At 34.0% G+C, this 19,841-nt stretch overlaps 1 protein-coding gene across 1 annotated transcript; it reads left to right on the forward strand.

Moving 5' to 3' along the window:
- The first annotated feature begins 10,078 nt into the window (after window positions 1–10,078).
- Window positions 10,079–18,375, forward strand: LOC114731860 (uncharacterized). Its single transcript, XM_028919103.1, has 13 exons — window positions 10,079–10,368; window positions 10,502–10,615; window positions 10,813–11,041; window positions 11,257–11,418; window positions 14,116–14,267; window positions 14,598–14,745; window positions 15,640–15,896; window positions 16,008–16,073; window positions 16,209–16,322; window positions 17,136–17,370; window positions 17,450–17,608; window positions 17,701–17,852; window positions 17,968–18,375. The coding sequence occupies exons 1-13, from the start codon at window positions 10,130–10,132 to the stop codon at window positions 18,092–18,094; spliced, it is 2,154 nt and encodes a 717-aa protein (XP_028774936.1). The 5' UTR covers window positions 10,079–10,129; the 3' UTR covers window positions 18,095–18,375.
- The last annotated feature ends 1,466 nt before the right edge of the window (window positions 18,376–19,841 follow it).

Below are 19,841 nucleotides of genomic sequence, written 5' to 3' on the forward strand. Positions count from 1 at the left end.
GCAGTTAGTCACTGTTAGGATAGAATTTTTTTTATTTATTGCAAACTAGATATCATTACGTTTGTCATCCTACTTTTTTTTATTGTGAAAAAAGACATACCATAGAAAATTTTAGTAATATAGCACGACAAAGTATACAATGTCTTGTACTTTTGTCATCCTTGATAAGAAAGTAATGACACTGCAAGATCTATGATCAAGAGCATACGTTTGTACCTCTCATCACACAGATACAGGCAATAATCATTATGTCCTATCAAGAATTTTATATAAACACTTCAAAAATTGTGGCTCTTAGAAGTTTTATCTTCTAAAAGCTCCCACTTATAAAAAGCATACAAATATTATTCACAAAATAATCATTCAACAATAATTTAAGTAATTTCATTAAATGAAGTAACACACTTAGTCTGTTTATAATGCATGAAACCAAAAACTTAATATAACAAACATTAATAAAGCGAATACAAATATTATATCATTTGATATGAACATAAAGGTAATCAAGCATTGCTTTCCTCAGTTTCCTAAGTTTGCGTGTTTTGGTCATAAAGGATGATACTAAATCTATAGCCTAAATCTAGTAAAATTTCCTTATGGGTTTTCTTTTAGGTCCGCCTCTGACCCTTATTGCTCTTATGTATTCCATTATGACTTTAGGGTAGAATTCAGTATTTTTCTAGTAAAATTTTTTTTTTACTAGTCGAACCGAATACCCAAACCAAATTTTTTTCTATAAGCGTAAGTCCAAGCCGAAGGAACTTAGACACATTAAATTATGTGACAGAAGGAATTTGTAGCTACCAACAAGTCCAAGCCGAAGGAACTTAAACACCTTAAATACCATATTCTAGGTTTGATTCTTAGAATGGTGTGTATGAAACAAACACTATTGGGAGGGGTTCCCGTTACGATACTTGACAATACCCCGAGATATTAGTCTCTTATTGTTCGGGTGGGAAAATACTCTGAGTAACAAAAAAAAGGTAATTTGTAGCTGTGTGTCTTCATCTTCTTCCTCTTGTTGTAATAATGCAGAGCCTCTTCTGCAGAACCAGAGCGTGTGAAAGTGAAAAAATATTAATATGATCAGTTATTATAAAAATATTAATATGATCAGTTATTATATTTTTCATTAATAGAAGTATAGTCAGCATCATACCCCCAATAATATCTAACGGACTCAAAGGGAATATGCGAATTCAGCCCAAAAAAAGGGGAATATAGGAACCTCATCATTGAGGCTAAATAAAACTAATTTTATTAGTTGATTTCCTTTTTTTTTTCTTATTAAAAGAATAGGCACTAAAAACATAAGGTTATACATAGGATCAAACCTGTGACCTTTTTTCACAAAAGAATTTTCGGAAGGTATTTGGATGTCTCCAAAAGTATTTTTAAAAAATACTTTTTAGTAAATGGAGACAAATTTCTCTACATATTTATTTCGTATATTATAAAATTATTTCTAAAATCATGGTTTGATTGTTATCTAGACACTCCTCAATCTCATGTCATTAGAGTATAAGACTGTTAGCAATTAAAGTGATTTTCTATGTTTTATTCAAATTTACTAATTCAATTCAATTTAAATAGACTTAACAAGTTAAAATACTAAAAATGTGCATCCTACTTGCTCACTTTATATGCGTAATATAACTCCGAGGAGAACAAATAATAGCTAAAATAATATAATTTAATAAAATTTTTAATTCAAACTCTCCTTTTTTGACGCCCCATTCGCCAAACGTCGGCTTTTTTACTAATATACTGCAAACAGTAAAACATATTACCAAAATCCTGCAAAATGAAAATTATTTACCAGAATACTATACTTAAAAAATCGTTCATGTAAAGAACGAGTTTAAGATTGCAAGGAAGTCGTTCATGCAAAGATGAATTTTACTTTTGTTATTTGTCCCATTATCCTAACAAATTTGACACATACATTATTTTGAATAAAAAAGTAAACTTCATCACGCATACATCGATTTTGCCTTCCTCTCTCCTCTCTCTTCTCTCTTGCCACCGGAATCAAACGGAATATTTGAAAAATTGATGAGTAAGGAATAGTTTGAAAAAACACACGGTGATGGCTATTTGGGGGAGGAAAAAAATGATTGATAGAGTTAATGTACAAATTATGGGATGGAGTAAAATAGAAAAATCAAATATACACTGACTTAATTTTTAATATAAGATCTATTTATCTAATTTAAATAAATTAAAGAAACTAAATTAAATAATTAATTACTTGATTATGAATATGAGAAAAAAGGTAGATAAATGACTTACACTTAGGATCAAAATTTACCCTCAAACTAAGTCCTACATTCAAGACAGGAGGAGTATATTATATCAAAAAATGTAAAAGTGTTTTAGTTTGAAAAAATTATAAATATAAGAGATAATATAAATAAAGGTCTTCCATTTAGGGAAAAATTATAAATACAAGAAATAAAATAAATAAAAATATTATATATTTGAAAAAAAATGATAAATACGAGAATTAAGATAGATATAAATATGAAAGATAAGATAGATAAAGATCTTACATTTAGAAAAAAAATTATGAACATGAGAAATAAAATAGATAAAGGTCTTATATTTAGAAAAAATAATAAATATGAGAATTAAGATAGATAAAAGTCTCACATTTGGGAAAAAAATACTTTTACATTTTTTGATATAATATACGGCTCCTGTCTTGAATGTAGGATTTAGTCTGAGGGTAAATTTTGATTCTAAGTGTAAGTCATTTATCTACCTTCTTTTTCATATTCATAATCAAGTAATTAATTTAGTTTCTTTAATTTATTTAAATTAGATAAATAGATCTTACATTAAAAATTAAGTCAGTGTATATTTGATTTTCCTATTTTACTCCATCCCATAATTTGTACATTAACTCTATCAATCATTCCCCCCCCAATAGCCATCACCGTGTGTTTTTTCAAATTATTCCTTACTCATCAATTTTTCAAATATTCCATTTGATTCCGGTGGCAGGAGAGAAGAGAAAGGAGAGAGCAAGGCAAAATCAATGTATGCGTGATGAAGTTTACTTTTTTATTCAAAATAATGTACGTGTCAGACTTGTTAAGACAATGAAATAAATAGCAAAGGTAAAATTCATCTTTGCGTGAATGACTTCCTTACAACTTTAAACTCGTTCTTTACATAAACGATTTTAAGTATAGTATTCTGGTAAATAATTTTCACTTTGCAGGATTTTGATAATATGTTTTACTGTTTGCAGTATATTAGTAAAAAAGCCCCAAACGTCAAATTCATCTTGTTCACTTAGCTATTATGGGTGTGTTTGGATAAACGGTGGGAGAAGTTATCTTTTTTTAATATGATTTTTACAAAAATCAGATTAGGTAAAAGTCAGATAGGGTGATGTTATTTATTTTTGTATTAACTTTTGTAGAAAAGTTAGTTTGAGAAGTTGAAACTTGTTTGAATGAATAATAAAAAAATAAGTTTAGATACAAAATGACTAAAAAAGACATAAATTTTATTAAATAATATTATAATAGTAAGTTCTAAGCAATAAAATAAAAACAAAAAGATATCTTTTTTTTTATACAAAAAACCAAAAAAAAAATAAACATTAAGTAAATAAATGGAAAAATGGCATGGTACTTTATCCCCCCCCAATTTACGTTCATTATTTACTTTTTTTTGATAATTTATGCTCAGTATTTACTAAAAAAATATTATCCTCAATTTATTGTTCAACTTTTACAACATGTGAATGTCCAAAAAAAAAACTGTTCATGTCCAGTATCATATCTTCTCTTTCTTCTTTTCCTTCTGTCCTGCACACCTCACCGTCCCCTACCCCAAAAGCGCAAAAAAATAGCTTCTACTCAAAAGCTCACTAGACCCAGAAGTCCATCACAAAAAGAAGTCAATCCAACAATTTCAAAATCCAAAAAGTAGCCGGTGAAAATGTACATTTAGGTCACAAAATGTAATCCCAAACACAGCCTATGTTGGATCAGCCGTTGGCGAAAATGACTTTTCACTTGTTTGCGTCAGCTGCCCTCAGTTTACAGTTACTCTGTACCATAGAGAAAATAATTTTATGACTAATCATCTTATCAAGTTATCATATAGGATAAAGAAAATTATTGTATCTTTAATCACATTTCATCTTTCTTAATGAAAGATAAGCTTCCCTTTCTTGCTGTGACCTTGATTTTGCTTTTTTGTAATAAATATAGTTTCTATTCAAAAAATGTCCACTCTGTCTCAAACGCCACGTTGATTAGCCAAAGCAATTTTTCTTGACTTTTGATGCCTCGCTGTGTTGCGTTGCGGTGTTAATTTTACTCCTCTGCCCTTTATCCTTCCCTTCGGGCAGTTAGTCAGTTGAGATAGAAATTTTCTCACCTCACAGAACAGTACTGGGCAACAACCGAAAAAAAAAAGGAAAAATGACATTAAGGTCCCACACAAGTATAAATACAACAAAAAGGTTCCTTGAAATCTCATAAGTTTTTTGAAGTCCCAAAGGGACTTGTGTGCAATTTTCAAATCATCAAATGACACTCTTGCCCTAACTATCAGAAACAAAGATGGTGGATGAGGAGTTTTCCCGATCAATATGGTTGAGAGAGAAGACGTTGGGAAAGAGGGAAGGAGCAATTGATGATAAAGTATCTTCTCCATTACTATTAGTAAACTCCAAAGAGCTTCTATGTGAATCTCCACAAATCTTTAGGTGTGGAACTTTCTTTCTTCTCCTCTCCTACCTTTCTTGACAGATTGTGCATTTGTTTGGAAATAGGAAATCAGAAAATCGTTTTTGCCTTTAGTACTGCAAAGCTTTTGTTTTTGGTCTAGGATTCACAAGTTAATCAATGGAGAAGCTGTGTTTTTTAGTTAGTGTGTGTTGGTGATTTAAGATGGGTGTGTAAGATGATCATGGGTGCTCTGTTTTTGGGTTGCTTGGGGTGGTTTTGCTCTGTTCTGACGTTAGTTTAGTGCAAAGGAAGATGAAGATGAAGGTTAGTGTGGGTAGAAACCCTTAGCACGAAATGAGATATTGTGTTGTCAATCAAGCCGCGATAGTTGTCAATGTGTGCTGCAGCACTTGTCAATATAGCGTCTTGACTTGTCAATGACAGTTGCATGATTCTTGATGCAGGTTTAAATTCCTGATGACGAGTACATCTGTAAAGCATCTATTTTGCTTTGTTCACATAGGGGGAAAATTTATAAATAATAGAGAAGATGATATGAGATATGTGGGAGGTAGTGTAAGAACAACAAATGTAAAGGAGGGCACAAGTTATGAAGAATTGAAGGAGATAATATCATCAATTGCTGGAAAAGAAAGAAATTCATTTCTTTTGAAATTCTCAGTTGTATTTGCTAAAAAAACTTTTGTGGAGTTATAGATGATGATGGGTAGAACATTTGATAAAGTTCAATGAAGAAAGTGGTCATGTGTATGTAGAAGAGAATGGAAATAAGACCACATAGAAGCAACAAGGGATAATACACTAGAGGAACAAATGTGTAAGTTTAGTTTAACAAAACTATTATTGTCATTTCTTCGTATGTCAGTTGTTACTGTCTTACTACCAACTTGTCAATGTATGCACCTTAACTTGTCATTTCCTGCAGGATTAATCAATCATTTGGAGGTGTCAATGAATTGTTTATATCTCCACCTACCTTATCTGATGTGATTGGAGAGCCACCATCAATTCCTTGTGCTGTTGAAATGATCCCAACACCTACACCACAAATAAATTTTACAAAATGGAAGGATTTGATTATTGGAGAAGGACAAATATTTCCAAATGCCACTGCTCTCCGAAAAACATTGTACAAGACATGCAAGAACCCAAATCCCAACTGAGAACATATTGAAGTCAGCTATTTTTTGTATATGGATGTGAAGAGAATATTTTGTAAATGGGTGTGAAGGAATTTTTTTGTAAATAGATACACACCACTGGTTTTTTTGACATTACATGCAACCCCTATGTTTTTTTTGAATGGGTTGTGAAATAGGTGTAGTTTCATGTATATGAAGGTGTAAATGAAAGTTGACTATGAATTGGCATGTTAGATTCTGCTGTCAATTCAGTTGTCATTACCTGCACCCTGCGTTGTCATTAGACCTGTTATGACTTGTCAATCATTGCACTATGACTTGTCAATAAATTTGCTGATGTAAATTGTCAACAATATGAATTCAAGTAACATAACCTTTTTTTACCATCAAATGATATTTTCAATCACTATGTCATATTATATTTTGGTTATATTGTCATATATAATCATTATTAATGAAGTGGCAAAAACTTACCTCTTCCTATCCCCTGTCAATGGTGGCACTGTGACTTGTCAATAGTAACACACTGACTTGTCAATGGAGCTCTGTGTCTTGTTAATGAGAACACTGTTCCTTCTCAATGATGGCACAATGACTTGTTAATAGAGCACTGTGACTTGTTAGTGAAGACACTGTCCCTTGTCATGGTCACACTATGACTTGTCAATAGAGCACTGTGACTTGTTAGTAAGAACACTTCCTTGTCGATGGTTGCACTATGACTTGTCAATGGAGCACTGTGACTTGTTAGTAACAACATTATTCCTTGTCAATGATTGCACTATGACTTGTCAATGGAGCACTGTGACTTGTTAATGAGAAACTGTCCTTTGTCAATGTTCGCAGTATGACTTGTCAATGGAGCATTGTAACATTATTTATATAGACACCTTTAGTGGTGAAAATTTTGAATATCAATTATTAATATCCATATATTCATTTGTTATGAAATTCTTATATCACTTGTCATTAAATTAGAACATTTTATAAAACTCTGTCCCTTAATATCTCTGCACATATAAAACAAAAATGTAATTAAAAATGTAATAAAACTAAGAAATTAGTATTACAACATGTGATGACAAAGGTAATAATATTATAAACATAATATGATTAGTTTGTTACAAAATGACCTGTTTGCCAATCATCTTACAACACATATCATGGCTAACAAAACAAAAAATTAATAGACTACTCTATCTCCTCTTTTTGCTCTTGTTGTAGTTCGATAACATCGACATCACTTCACTTCCATGTTCATTATTTGGATGGATAACCAACCACCACAAACAACCAACCTTCAACTCTTGTAGTTCACCATTGGAGTATCATAGCATTGTATATCCTGCATCATCACGAACAGTGCCATCTCACTCTTGTAGCAAAGAGAGAACATGAACTCCACATGAATCACTGCCAAGGAAATTGAATATGTTAGTACCATGCAATTGTTATTGTGAACAAAAACAACATAATACAATTGAACAAAACAACTACAGTCACGTATCATTTTGCACATAAACTTTAGCCCATTTCACTTCGTTGTCAATTTTGTCCTCATTGGCAAACAATTCTGGCTTAATAGCACGCAACATCGTATGGAAACAGTTCATCTGTAAAAAAAATATAATCAAAAGGCTTCACTAACAACACAGCATCTAGTGACAAGTACACATCATCCAGTGACTAAAAACACAACATCCACTCACTAACTAACATCATCCAGTGACAAGGGACAGAGCATCCAATGACAAGTAACACAGCATCCACTAACAATTAACAGAGTATCCAGTGACAACTAACAGAGCATCCAGTGACAAGTAACACAGCATCCACTAACAACTAATAGAGCATCCAGTGACAAGTAACATCAGATAAGGTAGGTGAAGATATAGACAATTTATTTGTGGTGTAGTATTGGGATCATTTCAACAGCGCAAGGAATTGATGGTGGCTCTCCAATCACATCAGATAAGGTAGGTGGAGATATAAGCATTCATTGACACCTCTAAATGATTGATCAATCCTGCAGGAAATGACAAGTTAAGGTGCATACATTGACAAGTTGGTAGTAAGACAGTAACAACTGACATACGAAGAAATGACATTAACAGTTTTGTTAAACTAAACTTACACATCTTGTTCCTCCAGTGTATTATCCCTTGTTGCTTCTATGTGGTCTTTATTTCCATTCTCTTCTATATACACATACCACTTTCTTCATTGAACTTTATCAAATGTTCTAACCCCATCATCATCTACCAACTCCACAAAAGTTTTTTTGAACAAACACAACTGATGATATTATCTTCTTCAATTCTTCATAACTTGTGCCCTCCTTTATATTTGTTGTTCTTACACTACCTCCCACATATCTCATATCATCTTTTCTATCATTTATAAATTTTCCCCCTATGTGAACAAAGCAATATAGATGATTTACAGATGTACTCACCATCAGTAATTTAAACCTACATCAAGAATCACGCAACTGTCATTGACAAGTCAAGGCGCTATATTGACAAGTGTTGCGGCACACATTGACAATTATCGCGGCCTGATTGACAACACAATATCTCATTTCATGCTAAGGGTTTCTACCCACACTAACCTTCATCTTCATCTTCCTTTGCCACTAAACTAATGTCAGAACAGAGCAAAACCACCCACAAGCAACCCAAAAACAGGGCACCCATGATCATCTTACACACCCAACCTAAATCACCAACACACACCAACAAAAAACACAGCTTCTCTATTGATTAACTTGTGAATCCTAGACCAAAAACAAAAGCTTTGCAGTACCAAAGGCAAAAACGATTTTCTGATTTCTCATTCCCAAACAAATACACAATCTGTCAAGAAAGGTAGGAGAGGAGAGGAAAGAAAGTTCCATACCTGAAGATCTATGGAGATTCACATGGAAGCTCTTTGGAGTTCAATAATGGTAATGGAGAAGATACTTCATCATTAATGGCTCCTTCCCTCTTTCCCAATGTCTTCTCTCTCAACCATATTGATCGGGAAACTCCTCACCCACCGTCTTTGTTTATGATAGTTAGGGCAAGAGGATAGTTAGGGCAAGAGTGTCATTTGATGATTCTGAAAATTGCACACAAGTCCCTTTGGTACTTCAGAAATATTATGAGATTTCATGGGATTTTTTTGTTGTATTTATGCTTGTGTGGGACCTTAATGCCATTTTCCCAAAAAAAAAAAAGTAGAATAACTCTTTACTCCCTCTATGTTTTTTTTTTGTAAAACAACCTTAAATCTCATTATGTAAATCAAAAAATTAATTAAAAATAATAAAAAATAGAAATAAAAAATTTTTGCGCAAAAATACCTTTATTTATAGGGAAAGTATGAGAAAAGAGAATTCAAAAATTATTATAATAAAGATAATTATAAAAAAGAGAAAATGTGTAATAGAGAAAGATGATGTTTTGAGTATTAACTAAAAATTTAATGGGAACAAAACAAAAAATTTGCTACAAAAATTTAAAATAACTTGCAAATATTGCTTATATTTAAGGACAAGAGGAGATGGTAGTTAGTTATTACTTATAAAAAGAGATGGAGGGAGTAATATGTTAATATTTTAAATTTTTAATATTATTTTATAAATTATGTTTACCGATACTTATATTTCAGTCATGAAAAAAAGGTAGAATAAATTTTTAAATATGTTTTTATTTTTTTTTTTTTAATATTATTTTATAAATTTTATATTTACATATGTTTATATTTTTTGTTCATTAAATATATCCTTTTTTGTGTTTATAAATTTTTTAATGATGCATTAATTCTTTTTATTTTTATAACAATTTTTTAGTTATTTTATATATAAACTTACTTTTTAATATATAATTCAAATAAGTTTCAATCCGTTTCAACATGATATTTTTACAATAATTTATTTATATATAATTTATTCACAAAATCATAAATTTGAAGCTTATTGCTAACGCGAGAATTTTGTTAATAGATGATCTATAGGTATTTCTTAAGTGCTTCTTACGACTGGATGCATGTCCTAATGCGGTGTATTTTATTCATTTATTTATCACAAAGAGAATCATGAAGAAGCAGACAATGTCAGTGCATTAAAAAGTATGTCGAATAAATGATTCCATCGTTGAAAACGGGCAAAGTGGATGGATAGAGTAGTCCGGAAAAAATAAAGGGAGAGTGTGAAAGTAGAAAGAAAGAGCACAATACGCAGGAAAGCGAAGCAGAGGAAGGGACGGAGAAAAACAGAGGAGAGGATCAATGGAGGATCTGAAAGTAACAATATTAATGGTGGCAGTTCAGGTGAATGAAGTAGGACTGAACACTCTGATCAAAGCAGCCACCGACGAAGGGATGAGCGACTATGTTTTCGTTGTCTATTCAAACGCCGTGGCTTTCTCTCTTCTTCTTCCATCTTCCTTCTTTTATTATAGAAACCGACCTTCTCCCCCCATCACCTTCTCAATCATCTGCAGAATATTTCTTCTCAGCTTGCTCATGTATATATATTATCCTTTATGAAGAAAAAGGCTCTGTTTTGATTACTTATTTGTATATCAATCTTAATTCTGATGTTTATGTGTGAAATTATTGTAGAGAAACTTAATGGATTAACAGTGGAATTTGTGGTAGTTGTGCAGCGCAGACAATGGTATATGTCGGTATTGGATATAGCTCTCCTGTTCTTTCTTCAGTCATGGGTGACCTCTCCCCAGCTTTTACCTTCCTTCTTGCCATCATTTTCAGGTATCATACCCCGCATCCTTTTGGCCGCAGTTTCTTTCACTGGCCACGACCATTATTTAAGCATAAGTTCTTAAGTTTATGTTTGTATGAACGCAAAGAATCCAAAAGCTGTGGATATATATCAGATAATTTTATTATTGTGCAGTGAATGGGGTGAAACCTGGATTGAGATGTTTGGTAGACTATGTTATTTGCAGATATGAAAAAGTGGAGATGAGGCAAGTGAGCAGTCATGCAAAGTGTATAGGGACAGTGTTGTCCATTACAGGAGCGTTAATGGTGACCCTGTACCGAGGGGAGGCAAATAGTGGAGATTCCAATCTGGAAGACGCTAAGGCAATCGTCTTGCCACAAGATGAGTGGCTTCTAGGGGGCGTTCTCCTTGCACTCGGCAGCTTTTGTCTTTCAGTCGTGTTTAACGTCAAGGTAGGGTTAAGTCCTTGGTTCTTCATTTTTTGGTTGCTAGCTGCAATTTTCTTTCCCAATCTCGTCATGTGGGACTGCTTTCATTGTTACCCTTCCATAATTATTGCTTATAATTACGCTTTACTAGGTGCATCCACCACTTTGAAAAGATTTGTGCCTTTCATCAAACTCTGATTTGATTGAAAATTAAAACGCACTTAGCTTGATAAATGCAGACATGGATAATGAAGGAGTACCCTGAGGTTATGATGATAGCAACCATATCATGCGGCTTCGTGGCGATGTTATCCGCCATGGTTTCTCTTATTGCTGAGGGAGATAATGCTCAAGCATGGACTCTTCGCGCTGATATGGAGTTGGCTGCTATATTATACTCTGTAAGCATGCCACAACCAAACACTACATACATATTTTTTTCAGAGTCTTGACGTAAACTTGTAAAATCTGATGTGATTGTTTATTACTTTAAAAGCTACTTAATTAATTAATTTGAATATATTAAAGGAGTTAGATATAAATTAACTAATTATAACAAGGATTAAGTTCAAATTTGTATGGGAAGTTTTAATTTCATTCATGAGCGCAAGGTACTTGAAATTTTTTTCCCCCAGTTTGGTGTCACTTTAAAAGTTTAAATTCATAACAATATTACCTCTGACTGTTAAAAAACTAACATTGATCGTTAAAATTTATCAGTAAGGGATAACATTTCTCCACTATAATACTTGGGGACAACCTTTAACCCAAAACAACTTCCTAAACAACATTGCTCTTGAGCAAAAATTTCTAAGGCAATTTGCAGCTTAATCCTTAATATAAGAGATCATTTGACTTTTATTTTGATCTTAATATAAGATTCTAATTCACTTTGTCTCTATATTTATTTATTTTTCTAAGACTGTTCTTGTAATAATGATAGTTTTGGTCAATATACTTGATCAGCAAAGATATTTTAGGAAAAACAACACCTATTTGTTACAAATTACCAATGATGTGTTTGGCTTGATAAAAAGAAGGGAATGGGAGAGATTTTAATTAAGGAAAAGGGAGGGGAGAAAAGAAGAGCGTAGCTACAAATAGGAGGGTAGAGAAGGGGAAGCGAGGGAAGGGATTTTAAGGATCCCTTGTTTGGAAGAGAAGAAAGGGGAGGAATTTTGATGATAACTTATTTTGTTCTAATAAGAAATTGATTTTCTTAACCAATGAAGAAAGCATCTTCAAAGATGAAAGGAGATTGGGGTTGGACTGAATGGTGCGTTACAATTACAATTTTATTGCCTCTAGCTCATAGTATGGAGTAGAAGATAGGGCGTTAGCTGTTTTATGGTTCCCAATGGGAATTGGCTAAACCTTCTAAAATAACGAAGTCTATGAAATTTAAATGAATTTCCTCACATTTTATTTTATTAAGATATACATATATATAATGCAATTTCTAATTTTGACTTACAAAACACCATCACACACATATAGAATATCAATATAAGGAGCTGTAAGTGATAGGTTTCAATTAGAGAAGAGGTATTGGAGGTGAAAGAAAATATGGCATAAAACAATAAAATTAGAAGAAAAGGTCCAATAACGTTCACAACTTTGGAGACAGCTATCTCAACGGCTTCTTAGTAGATATTTAAGGGAACTCTTTTGCATAGAAAATGTTTATAACTAATTAGGAGTTAACAAATTAAAAGGGAATATGAGGAATTAAATTATTTTAATTAGGGTAATTTTAAAACTTAAAATTTTATTTCTCATCTCCTCTCTCAAAAACCCTACTTTTAAAGAGGAGACTAGAAGGAAAAAAAAGGGGGAGAAGAACTCCTCCCCTCTTTAAAAAATATCCCAACCAAACAAAAAGAGGGAAGTAACTCCCCTCCCTTTCTTAAAAAATGTACTAGCCAAACGAAGGGAGGGAAGCAGCTTCCCTCCCCTCCCTTTCAAAACTCCCATACCGAACATAATATAATTTAGCGAGTTTTCTTACGCTGTGTTTGGCTTGATGGAGGGAAAAGGAGGAGAGGGATTTTAATCAAGGGAAGAGAGGGGAGGAAAGGGAGGGTAGTTACAAAGGGGAGGGGAGGGGAGGGAGGGAGGGGAGGGGAGGGAGGGGATTTTAATGATCTTCTGTTTGGATTGATTGGAGGGGAGGGAGGAATTTTAATAATACCTTATTTTGTTCTAATAGAAAATTGACTATTTTAACCTCATAAAATTTAAATGAATTTTCTCACTTTTTTATTTTGTTAAGATATAACTATATATATATATATAATGTAATTCACTAATTTTGATTTACAAGACATAGTCACACACTAATAGAATATCAAGATAAAAAGTCATGAGTGATAGATTTCAATCAGAGAAAAGACATTGAAGGTGAAAGAAAATACTGACGGCTTCTTGGAGTTAGAAGGAGAGGAGAGAAAAAAAGGTTTATAAATGCTTAGTAATTTTGGAGACAATCATCTCAACAACCTTTTGCTAGATGCTCAAAAGAACTCTCTTATGTAGAAATATTTACGACTGATTAAGGGTTAACAAATCAAAAGGGTATATGAGGAATTAAAATATTATCTTTTATTTCTCCTCCAAAAAACCCCACTTTTGGAGGGAAAGCTAGAAGGGAAGATGAGGGGAGAAGAGCCCCTCCCCTCTTTAAAAAATATCTTAACCAACTCCCCTCCCCTCCTAAAAAATTGCACCAGCCAAACAAGGGAAAGAGAGCAACTTCCCTCTCCTCCCCTTTGAAAATCTCGTACCAAACATAGTGTTAATCTACTCAAATTAGTTAACTAGCTTTTATATTAAGGATCGGAAGTAGTATGACGTGGTGTCTCTAAAATACTTTTGTTTAACATTATTAGATTATATATCGATTTATAGGTTTGGTAAATCAGGTTAGGAAAAAAAAATATAAGAGACTAAGTGAATTGATATGTCATGCTTAGGATAAAATCTAACTCTAAAACTCTTCTATCAAGAATCCCAATTAGCATCTGTTTTTGATGTGACGAAGGAGTATCGCATATAGTACTGATCAATTAGTGATATATAATATATGTGTACATATATAGGGGATTATTGTGGTATCAATGAGAAGCTTGACAAATATATGGGCATGCGGAAAGAAGGGACCCGTGTACGTGGCCATGTTTATTCCTTTAGGAATGGTCATCGCACTGGCCATGGGACTTGTGTTTCTCGGCGAATCTCTCTCTCTTGGCAGGTACGTGTGAAGAGTTTTAGGTATCAAAATTATATATATATGTATGTATATATATGCTTTAAAAAATTATATTTATAAATTGAATTGCGTCATTCAAAAGTGAAATTGACCGATTTATGTTTATTAGCCAAACTTGAATATATTTACGAATCGAATTGCATTGACAAATCAAATTGGTAAAAAAAGATGAATATTTTTTAGACTTGTTAGTGCCGCGGATAACAAGCCTTATTCCGCTAGCGGATAATTTTTCATGATTTACAGCGTAATTATAAAATGATGATGGATAACTGATCTATTTTTGTATTTAATTTCCTTTTGATGACGCAGCGTGATAGGGGGTGGAGTGATAACTATTGGGTTTTATGGCGTTTTATGGGGTCAGGCTCAACAGGAAAAGATGGCTTTTCAGACAAAAGTAATCTGTAGCTCTGTGTCTTCTTCTTCTAATGCAGTGCCTCTTCTACAGAACCAGTGCGTGTGAAAGTGAAATATCAATATGAACTGTTATTATATTTTTCATCATTAATGGAGGTATAGTTAGCATACGCGCAACTTCTTCTTCTTCTTTTTTTGTTGGTTTGTATAGTTCAAGACTTCAAGTTATAATTAGTCTTTTATCTGTGACATCTCTCTTACAAAGAAATTCTCATGTGATTAGGCTATAAGATCATTAGCAATTAATTTAATTTTCTAAGTTTTATTCAAAATTATCAATTCAATGATTTAACAAGTTTTAATATTAAAAAATGCATCATACTTGCTGACTGTACATGCATAAGAAAAACATTCAGACGTATGGCACACTATAAGGGTGTTTGGATAGAAACCAAACTATAATTTTAAAAGTGCTTTTATGGTATACGAAATAAATATGTGGAGGAGTTTGTCTCGTTTTACAAAAAAGTGTTTTCTTTTGTACAATCCCAAACACCCCCATGATTATTAAAATATCACAGTTTGCTGCCACACAAACTTTGCTAGAAAACATGCCAAAACGGTAGGAAAACCTCCTTCTCACGTTTTTTTTATTTATGAAATTAAAGAACTTAAAGAAACACTCATGATCTCTTCACAAAATTTTAAAGAATTTATAATTTATTTTCTCTCTCTATTTAATTAGAATTTAAAAAAATGAAGATATTTCAAATTCAAAGGATCCAGTTATCCAGAGATTCTCATCCTCACATGATCACATCTAATTCTTGAATATTAATGTTAACGTAATATATGTATATCTATTTATTTAAGTTTACATGAGGGGTAATCAAACTGCAATACGAACACGACAGTTATAGAGCGCAGCGGTCGTCGTCTGAATCTGGACGATAAGGGTAGGCAAGGAAGATAGGGATGATGGATGGGAAGTTGACTTGCAAGTTTCACAAGCCTTTGGAATGAACCACATCCCGGAATTGAGTTCTGGTTCCATTACGACTCAGAGTTAACGAGAATGGGGATGGTCGTTCTGCCATTTCTGGGAATGGTGATGGCGGAGTGTGCGCAGGTTGGCTTAATCATTGTCAGCAAAATAGTCATGTCTCAAGGTATGAGCAGCCTTGTTTTCGTCTTCTTCTCCAACTCCCTCGCTGCCCTCCTTCTGCTTCCTTCTTCCTTGCTCCTCCACAGGTACCTTTTCTTTCTTCTCATACCCATCATGTTTGTTATATTGGATATTGCAGAATTGAACCTCACTATTTCAAGACTTCACATGTGGTAAATTTTGATTCTTATTTTCAGCAGATCTGAGCGTCCCCCAATCACAATTTCTACTCTCTGTGGTTTCTTCTCACTCGGGTTGCTCGGGTAATTTGATTCCAGCTTTATTCCATATGAATATCGAACTTCAAATGTGGTAAATTTTGGTCGCAGTTTTGATTTCTAATTTCTGAGGCATGTCATTTTGTGGGCTCTGAAACCAGTATTTCTTTTTGGTCCCAGCTATTTGGCGCAGGTATTTGGGTATGCTGGGATTTACTACAGCTCTGCTACGCTCAGCTCGGCCTTGCTCAACCTTGTCCCTGGTTTTACATTCATCCTTGCTGTTGCTTTTGGGTTAGTCGTCTCCTTCATGCTTTTGAAAATTCTGGTTTTGTATTTTTTATTGCTGTTTTTATATTGTTATTCCTAGCTGATGCATGCTGCCTCAAACCGAGGCATGAGAAAATAGGACCATATTGATCTTGTGTGCGCTGGTGAACTGACAAGGTTCATGGCTGTTGAAAATAGCAAAATGTGGATTTTAAAGATCTCTAAAATGGTTGTGCTTGTCTTTTGATTAAGGCATGCCAATTCGCTATTGTCCACTGGTTTATCATCTAAATAATGCAGCATCATTTTCTATATTTTTCTCATAGGATAAATGATTCTCTTGCGTTAATCAGTTATGATATATGGTTTTACACTCCTGCCACTTTCACTGGGGTAATTTGTTACTCTTATATGTTGACACTCACAACTTGCATAGACTGCAAGCCCGTGTACAGTTTTGCAAGGCTTGCTAATAAATTACTTATACTAGTGGCCACCTTGTGGCTACTACGCACAAAATTCGTTGAATCTTCTTGAAAGCTTGCCTTGCTTTTGAAATGAGTTTGAATAACATAGTTGTTGTTCAGACAGAAACTTTTTTGAAGAGAAGTGTACTGTAACAGCCCTTTATTCAATTGCTTATAAGATAAAAATGAGCTTCGCTGGTTTTCAAGTTACATATATAAGCACGCACAGCAAAATAGCTTCAGAAATCATATAGTCCAATATGCGCTTAAAATCAATTGTAGAGCAAAGGATGATATAGTTGTGTTTTCAATCAGTCATTTAAAGCAATTCATTTAGCTAAACTGAACTGATTGAACTTGGTGGTTTCAGGATGGAGAGGTTAGATTGGAGAAGCTATAGTAGCGTTGCTAAATCACTAGGAACCGTAGTATCAATTGCTGGTGCATTTGTTGCAACTCTATACAAAGGCCCTCCACTTCTGGCTAGGCCATCTCCTGCAAGCTCCTCTCGACTGCAACTTTTCTCGCAAGAGTCTAATTTCATGCTTGGAGGACTATTTCTTGCGGCAGATTGTGTGATGGCTTCAGCATACATCATCATGCAGGTAAAATCATTATGGATTAATGAAGTTTTCATGATCAGTGGTTTCTAAAAACTCTTAACCACAATTTATGATTTTGCAGGCTAAAATTGTAAAGAAATATCCGGCAGAGTTGATTATAGTATTCTTTTATTGTTTCTTTGTGGCCATTCTATCCGGCGCAACCTGCTTGTTTCTGGAAAGAGATGCAAGTGCATGGAGCTTACAGCCCATGTTGAGATTGCTTGCAGTTTTATACTCGGTAATTTAACTATAAATGACTCTAAATGTTACTAGCAATGATAACTGACTCATTCCCTTTAAAAAGCCTTAAACCTCGTGAACATGTTGCAGGGGGTTTTTGGTTCTGCATTTCAAGTTGGTGTTACTATATGGTGCCTCCACCAGACAGGACCTGTTTTTGTCTCTATGTTCAAGCCCTTGGGCATTGTTATCTCAGTGATTGCAGGTGTCATCTTCCTTGGAGATTCATTCTATCTTGGAAGGTAGGCTCTCTCTCTCTCTGTGTGCGTGTGTGTGTGTAGAAAATATTTTCCTGGTGTTTGGTTGTGTTGCTGAGGATATTGTCTCTAAGACAGTATTTTTTGAATTCCAATGCAGTTTGGTTGGTGCTATTGTAATAGTTGTTGGGTTCTATTCTGTGTTATGGGGCAAAGCCAGAGATATTGACGATGCTGGCGTGAGAAGTTCAGAATCAAGTGGCGAAAACACTCCTCTTTTAAAGTAAAATAAGCAGCTTAAGGGATATAGAAGAGGCTTTGGATTTATTCAAATTCATATTGCCACACGAAAAAGTGGGATGTTCTAATGTAGTATTGCTCTGCACAGAGTGAAGAGTAAGCTCTAGAGCTATTTACTCATGCATTGGTGCCAGGACTGGGACATTTGAAACATAATTTCTGGTTTCAACTTCAAGCTTGTAAGTTGTAAATATGATTTATTTACCAAATCTTTCACCAAGTATAGCACTCTCCATTTAAAAGTATGATGTTATTTGTTAGCACTTAACAGGGTTCTAGTTTTTGCCTTTAGTATCTTGATAGAGATTCATGATGGTTGAGTGACTTTTCGTTAGTGGTGATGTGTCTAAATTTAAAATGAAAAGAAAATGGAGGTAGAAAAATTTCTTAAATATTTGCTGTCTAATAAAAAAAAAAATTAAATCAAACAAAATGAAGTCCATCTGATAATAAAATAATATTAAGTTGTATAACTGAGTCTCTTATTTTATTATCTAGTACTTTTGGTCTATTATAATATCGTTACGTGCATGTTGTAATTGAATGCGCTTATTATCCTTTGGTGGACAGTTCATACTTGATAAAAAGCAAACCATGGACGTTGGCAAAAAAAAAAAAAAAAAGCAAACCATGGACGTTTTTTAATTATTTTTTTTCGTTACTCTAATATTGCTCCGCATATTTTATTTTAATAGAATTTAAATCTTGGGGAAAGGCGGACGCAACCTCTGAGAAAACCTATAAATTATCAGGGGCAAATTAATGTGGAGATCTTCGAATTTCTTTCGATTTTGAATTAGGCCCTTGATTTGTCCCACCCCCACCCCCCCAATATTGAATTCCCTAACTTTTTGCCCTTGATGAGAACTGACGGTTAAATTTTCGTTAGAAAGCACGCAGCTAGAATATTTTCCTTCTGCCTCCTTCCACCCTAACGCCATCTCTCTCCTCTCTCGTTCACTTGTTCCTGCATCTTCTCCTTCCCCACCATTAAAATGGCTCACCGTTCCTTCCCCAACATTAAAAGCCATCCTTAAATTCGACTTCTCTGATCATAGTGAACATGCGGGCATTGGGACGAAATCCTAAGGCGGAGGAGTTTCGGTCGGAGAGGTTTTTGGAGACGGAGGTAGATTTTCGAGGACGAGATAGTCTGATGTCCATGCCGTTCGGGACTGGTCGGAGAGGGTGTCCAGAGATGCAGTTGGAGCTGTGCACGGTGAAGCTGGTGGTCGCTCAGTTGATCAATTGTCTCCGGCGGGAGCTTCCGCCGGAGATGACCCCAAAAGATCTGGACATGAAGAAATTTGGTCTTTCAATACCGAGAACAGAGCAGCTGCTCGCTGTGCCAAGTTTTCATTTTCATTCCAAATCAATACTCCTCCGGTACTAAATATAAAACCCTTATGTCTTATATCTAGAACCGGAGGAGCATGCCTGTATGAATGTAATAGTGAATGGATATGCTTTGTTAAAACAGCATTATAAAATTATCAACTTCATTTTATATCATCTTAAATTTATTGTTTGAGTGACTCAGCAAGACTTTTGAATGGGGATTGCTTCAATGGAGCAGGTCGAATCAAGAAAATTCTTCCATTCATATCCAAACTAAATTCTCAGTGTTGGTGGTGGGGAAGGAGAAAATGAATGAGCGAACGAGAGAGGAGAGAGATGGCGTTGCGGTGGAAGGAGGCAAAAGGAGAATATCATCCAGTTGTTTGCTCCACCAAA

Source organism: Neltuma alba, unplaced genomic scaffold (genome assembly GCF_004799145.2).
Source record: "Neltuma alba isolate B1F8T4 unplaced genomic scaffold, ASM479914v2 tig00012854_pilon, whole genome shotgun sequence".
NCBI lineage: Eukaryota > Viridiplantae > Streptophyta > Magnoliopsida > Fabales > Fabaceae > Neltuma > Neltuma alba.